Source organism: Orycteropus afer, unplaced genomic scaffold, assembly GCF_000298275.1.
Source record: "Orycteropus afer afer isolate SDZICR_OR568_19922 unplaced genomic scaffold, OryAfe1.0 scaffold00061, whole genome shotgun sequence".
Classification (NCBI taxonomy): domain Eukaryota; kingdom Metazoa; phylum Chordata; class Mammalia; order Tubulidentata; family Orycteropodidae; genus Orycteropus; species Orycteropus afer.
The window spans coordinates 3,564,635-3,571,173 of NW_006921648.1; the positions used below are offsets into that span (position 1 = coordinate 3,564,635).

General features: G+C 52.8%; 1 protein-coding gene across 1 annotated transcript in view; it reads right to left on the reverse strand.

Annotated features, from left to right (window-relative positions):
• Positions 1-6,539, reverse strand: part of UBALD1 (UBA like domain containing 1) — a 13,530-nt gene that overhangs the window by 4,598 nt on the left and 2,393 nt on the right. Inside the window, exons 2-3 of the mRNA XM_007939592.2 lie at positions 239-477; positions 25-160 (exon numbers count right to left, since the gene is read on the reverse strand). Coding sequence (XP_007937783.2) covers positions 25-160; positions 239-477 — 375 coding nt within the window. The remainder of the gene's footprint in view (positions 1-24; positions 161-238; positions 478-6,539) is intronic.

Below are 6,539 nucleotides of genomic sequence, written 5' to 3' on the forward strand. Positions count from 1 at the left end.
GCCCCCGGCCCGGCCGGCCCGCACCTCGAACTGCCAGTGGGCAGCCTGCAGCAGCTGCTTCGCCTGGTCGGCCGCGCAGCCCGCCGTCAGCACGAACTGGTTGATCATAACCTGGTGCTTGAGCTCGTCCATGTTCACGGACAAGGCGCCGCGCCGCTTGCTGCTCGGTCTCACGCGTCCACCATTAGCGAGCGGGGCTCCGGCTAATACAAATATTTACTGTGCGGCTGTGACTCACCGAGCTTCGCCTCGCTCCCGGCCGGCAGGCGGGGCGCCGGGCATGCTGGGAGTTGCAGTCCGTCGGCGGCTTCCGCCAGCGCGCGCTTGCATGGGGGCTGTGGTGGGTGCGGCGAGGACGGCCGGCGCCCACGCTGGGTACGCGGCCGACCTGGGCCCCCAGTGTGACCCGAGGGGACTGTTGTCGCTCGACGCCTGGGCAAGCGGTGAAGAAGACTGCGTCTCAATACTGTGCACCTTCTGTGGGCCAGGCCCGGGGAGGGGGCCAATGCAGAAACAGGACACGCGCTTTTGCGGGTCAAGAGGCCTCAGATAATGGGTGCAAACTGCGACCACGCACAGAGGCCTTTTTCAAGACTACAGAATTCCGAACCCTGCTGTAGTTGGCATCCCTCTGTTAAAGTGGTGCTCCCCTGGGGTAGGGGTACTAGGAATATGGGCAAAAATCAGCTGTACTAGGCCACCGGCTCCTCCAGGCTGTTATTAGGTGTGGTGGCGTTGGTTTCAACTCATAGAGACCCCACGTGACAACAGAACTGCCCCACAGGGTTTCTAGGCTGTAACCTAGGGAGGGCAAATAGCCAGGTCTTCTTCCCAGAGTCCCTGGGTGGGTTTGATCCGCCAGTTTAAACTCGTCCAGTGAGTGAATGAATGAATGAATGAACCTGCCCGTCAAAGGTTTGCTGGAAGTCACCTTTCCAGGAAGCGTTCTAGGTCTCTCCAGTACTCAGAGTGCAAGTGCACATTGTCACTTGCGGCCCTTGGCCTGACACATAGTAGGGCCACAATAGTAACGTATCGAGACAGATGATCCTGGGGCAAGCTAGTGAGGCCAGCAGCCTCGGACGCCTCGGGATCCCTTTCTCCGCCGTTACAGGACTCCCACTTTCCCATGCAAAATCTCGTGCGCCTTGGAGGAAATTTCGGCCTGAGAGATGTGGGCGCCAGGACCACGCGGAGCCAGTTCCGGGGCGCCTGCGAACTCCCAGTCCCAGAATGCCTCGGTTTATTTGCATTCTACGGCATCGGGTGACGTCAGCTGAGTGAGGCCGCGCCTCGGCCAATGGGCGGCCACGGGGTGTTAGGACCTGGCCATATAAGGTAAACAAAGTTGGTGGCCCAATGAGGCGGCGGCGAGGGCGGGCACGGTCTGGGTGGGCGGGGGCGTATCACGTGGCGGGCGGGGGCGGGGCCGGATTGCGAGGAGGTAGGGCGTTGCGGGCAGTGTTTACAGCCCCGCACATGCGGCTTCCGGTTGACGTAAGGGATCGCTGCGCGCGGGGGCTAGGGTAGCTCAGGTAGACTTTGGGCGGTCGGGTGAGGCCAGGCCCGCGGCCTGCCTCCGCTCCCCCCAGCAGAGTTACCTTAGCCTAGTTCTTTAAGCTTGCTGGTCCCAGGGTGGTTTATTGAGCAACTGTTTTGTTCTACGCTCGGTGGGGCATACAGCGGAGCACAAAATTGGGCCTGGTTGCAGTCCTCGGAGGGTTCTGTTAAAAATCCCCAGAACAGATGTATAATTGCTAGTGTAGAAATTACCCTAAAGAAGCCGGCACAGGCCATGTTGTTAGGTGCTGTTGAGTCAGTTCCAACTTAAAGCACCACCATACAACAAAACGAAACACTGCCTGGTCCAGTGCTACGCTTGAGCCCATTATCGAAGCCACTAGATCAGTCCATCTCCTTGACGGGTCTTCCCCTTTTTCGCTGACCTCTACCAAGCACACTACCCTTCTCCAGGGACTGGTCCCTTCTGACAACGTGACCAAAGTACAAGAGAGAAAGTCTGGCCATTCTCCCTCCTAAGGAGCATTCCATCTGTACTTCCTCAAAGACAGATTTGTTCTGACAGTCCATGGTACATTCACTATTCATTGCCAACACCACAATTCATATGCATCCATTCTTCTTTGGTCTTCCTTTTTCATTGCTCAGCTCTGACATCCATATGAGGCTGTTGAAAATACCATGGCTTGGGTCAGGTGGCACCTTGGTCTTCAAAGTGACATCTTTGCCCTTCAGCACTTTAAAGAGGCACTTTGCAGCACATTTGCTCACTGTAATTCATTGGTTCATTTCTTGACTGCTGCTTCCACAGGTGTTGATGGGCACAGGCCATAGTGGTGCACTAAAGGTCATTAAAGGGTTTCAATTAGTCTGATCCCTTACCGGCCTGCTGCTGAACTTTGGCTGGGGATTGGAATTGGATTTAATGAGAAACTTGTTATGTGCCGTTGAGTCAGCCCCGACTCATAGCGACCCCTCCTTGGGTTGCCGAGGCAGTATCACTACAGAAGTAGATTGCCCAACCTTCCTTCCGAGGAGTGGCTGGTGGGTCTGAACTGCCAGCCTTCTGGTTAGCAGTCAAGTGCCTTAGGCACTATGCTACCAGAGCTCCTAATAAGGAACTGTCTATCCCAGATAGGCAGGCCCAGCCTGTAGTAGTCTCCAGGGAGCCCTTCTTGGGCCCCCTAACCCTATCAGAGGTTCTCCCATTAGCTGGTGGGGGGAATAATGGGGGACAGGGCCTGAAGGGGCTAGGAGAGGTGAGCTACCTCCAGAGGCAGGAATATACTCTGAAGGTGGAGGGTAGGAAGGGAAGGGTGCCAGGCACAATGAGACTGCTAAGCAGTTTCTAAGGGACTGGGATTGGCAGCCAGGAAAGGACTTGGTGCTTGTCCCTCAACTCTGGCAGAACCCCACCCAACCACCTAGGAAATCCATAGTAAATATCACCCAGTTTCTTGCAAACCCTGTGGCACCAAGAAACTTTTTTTTTTTTTTTAATTTTTATTGTGATTTGGGTGAAAGTTTACAGAGCAATTTCATTTTCCAAATAGCAGCTCACATACACTTTGTCTTGTGACATTGACTGCAGTCTCCCACAATGCAGCAGCTCCACTCCCACTTCCTGCCCATAGTTACCTTTTCCCTGTGTCCTTCCCTCCCATGCAGTCCTGCCCCCTGAGCTGTCTCCCTGTGCATACACAGCCTTTCTATTCTCCCATGATTGATCTCTTCAAGGAGTGTATCTACCTAATGTAAATGTTCAGCTCACATGCCTGTCTTTTGTTTGGCTGGAAGCCACAGGAGTGGATTCAATTCCAGACCTGAAGGTAGCCAGGGGCCATAGTCTCAGGGGTTCCACCAGGCTCCATGAGACCAGCAAACCTGGTCCCCCCCCCCTTTTTTTTTTATGAGTTTGAGTTTTGTTCCACATTGTTCTCCCTCACTATCCAGGATCTCTGACATAGATACCCCTCCGAGTGGTTGACAGTGGTAGTTGGGCACCATCTAGTTCTTCTGATCTCATAGTTATATGGGCTGAGGATCACATGGTGTACCAGTCTCTTGGACTAATTGTTTCCATGCATCTTTAGTTTTCTTCATTCCTCTGTGTTCTGGATGAGGAGGAGAGACCCATCATTGCATACTAAGATATATTTGCTTTTACTAAGAATGACCTCTCGTGGTTGAAAAGTATCAACCATGTGAATTAAGGTGGGCAAAGTGCTCAGTGCAGGACAGGTACAACCAAAGGTGCCTCTGAATATGATTTCTGTGATGGGTACTGGTTACTATTGGGTTGGCCACACAGCATATGGAAGGTGCTCAGGATCCGAGGCCAGACAGTCCTAGGTGTCAGTCTTAATGCCCCCACCTCATGAACGTGTGATGTTGGACACTTCACTTCTGCTCTGAGCATCAGTTTCTTCATCTGTCGAACTTGGTAAGAGTGCCAAGCGCTCGTAGAACCACTGTGGTGGATTATGCTTGTATAGGTGCTTAGGATGGGGCTTGGTGCTCAGGACACCCCATTGTCCCTATCTGGATCCCTCTGAGAAAACTGAGGCTGGGGTCCAGAGCTCCTTACGCTCTCCCCAGGGTTCATAGCCAATGGAGAAGAGGGAGAGAAGCAGTCACTGAGGCAAGCAAGGTGTGTTTCTCGCAAGGGAGAGTGGCTGCCACCTTGAAACGGCCCACTAGAGGCTTGTCCCGCTCAGCGAGGCAAGAAGTGCCTTCACCCCTCCCCAACCCTCGTCCAGGTGCCACTCAGGTACCTGCCCAGGCCTGTCTAGCCCAGAATCAGCTCTCCCAGGCAGGAAGGTGGGGTGGGGCAGATGGGACTGGCAGGGCAAAGGTCACCCCACTGGCCTCCCCAGCCAGCTTGTTTTCCCAGAGGCAGCAGGGAAGGAAAAAACAACCTTGTTTTTAGCCAGGATCAGCCTGGCTGGAGTGGACTTTGGATTACTGAGCAGGCTTGGCTGGGGCCTGACATCTGGGCCCAGTCAATGGGGAAGTAGAGGCCTTTCCGGTATGCCCCTCCTCTTACCTGAGGCCCAGAGAGCTTGAGCGCGTTGGAGAAGTTCACACAGCCAGTCAGTGGAGGGTTGGGGGCCTGGCCTCCCCTGGCTGCCTTCTCTCCACCCCCCTTTCTTTCTTTCATGAGCTCCACAGATACTGATCAAGCACCCACTTTGCCAGCCTCTGGGAGCATTGAATGAACACCCCAGGACCCTCCCCCTTCAGGAGGCTTGGGAAGTCCATCCCCAAGGGACGAAGGCCAAGGGGGCCATGAGCCCCTCCGGGCTCTGCCTTATGTTTCAAAGGACCCAGCGCTGGCTGGTGAGGGGCTGCGTGACATGACCTCTGCTCTTTGCTCCTGGGCTCATGCCCTCATTCGATTCTAGCCACACTGGCCCTTGAGCTCCTGGGCCACACTCAGCCGCTTCCTGCCTCAGGGCCTTTTCATATGCTATTCCCTCTGCTTGGAACCTGGACTGGCCTCCCCCTTACACGTCGCCTGCTTACTTGTATTTCAAGTCTTATCTTAAATGTCACCTCTTCAGAAAAGCCTTCCCTGACTCCCCCTATCAATAGTAGATTTCTCCAGTTATGCCAATTCATTCCGTCAAGGCACGTTTCCATGACATGAGTATACACTCCTTAACTTTTTTAGAGGAGCCCTGATGGTACAGTAGTTAGAGCGCTCGACTGCTAACTAAAAGGTCTGCTGTTCAAACACACCAGCTGCTCAGCAAAAGACAGATGATACAGTCGGCTTCCATGAAGACTGACAGCCTTGGAAACCCTATGGGGCAGTTCCACTCTGTCCTCTAGAGGCACTGTGAGTGGAAATTGACTGCACAACAACACATGTAGCTTGGTGACCTTTTTAGTGTCTGGTTCTCCTCTAGCCTGCCAGCTCTGTATCTGGTTAGTTCCACCATCTGATCAGTTAGCTGGTCCATCGCCCGTCACATAGTAGCTTCATGATAAATATTTGTTGAATAAACAAATGAATCACCCAGGATGTTAGTTGTGGAGCTAGGGCTAAATCAGAAGCGGCCTGGCTCCCAGCTGTGCATAGATAATCACAGAGAAATAATGCTCTGTGAGTGTTGAGGATATTTGGAGCCCTAAACTCCAGTGAAGGGAGCTCTGGTAGCATAGTGGCTAAGGCACTTGACTGCTAACCAGAAGGCTGGCGGTTCAAACCCACCAGCCACTCCCCGGAAGGAAGATGGGGCAATCTACTTCCGTAGTGATACTGCCTTGGAAACCCAAGAAGGGGGTCGCTATGAGTCGGGTCCGACTCAACGGCACATAACAACAACAACAACAAAACTCCAGTGAATCTTGAATAAGGGAAGGGAGAGCACACAGTAGGCGGCCAGAGGGAGGTCTTCAGGCCTAACTGGGGCAAGAGATGTGGAGTCTGGAACATTTGAGTGTTTTCATCACTGGAGAAGGGGGATAGTGCAGTGATTAAGAACACTGGATTGGTTCAAATCCCAGCTCTACCACTTACCTGCTATGGAAGCCTGAAAGAGACCTTCAGTTCTCTGTAATAATGAAAAGAGAACCGACTTCAGAGGACTGGTGCTAGGTGCCGTCCAGCTGATTCTGACCCATAATGATCCCACATGGCAGAGTAGGACTGCCCTACAGGATTTTCTAGGCTGTAACCTTTAGGAGCTCTGGTAGCATAGTGCCTAAGGCACTTGACTGCTAACCAGAAGGCTGGCGGTTCAAACTCACCAGCCACTCCTTGGAAGGAAGGTTGGGAAGGTTGAGATGACTTGCTTGGTGAAAGTCAAGATGACTTGAAGTGCTTACTGTTGAAGATTAAAGACACTTGTCTGCAATATGGATTCTAGCTCAACAAAAAGAAAACAAAAATCCTCACAACTAGACCAATAAGCAGCATCATTATAAATGGAGAAAAGATTGAAGTTGCCAAAGATTTCAAATTACTTGGTTCCACAATCAACACCAATGGAAGCAGCAGTCAAGAAATCTGA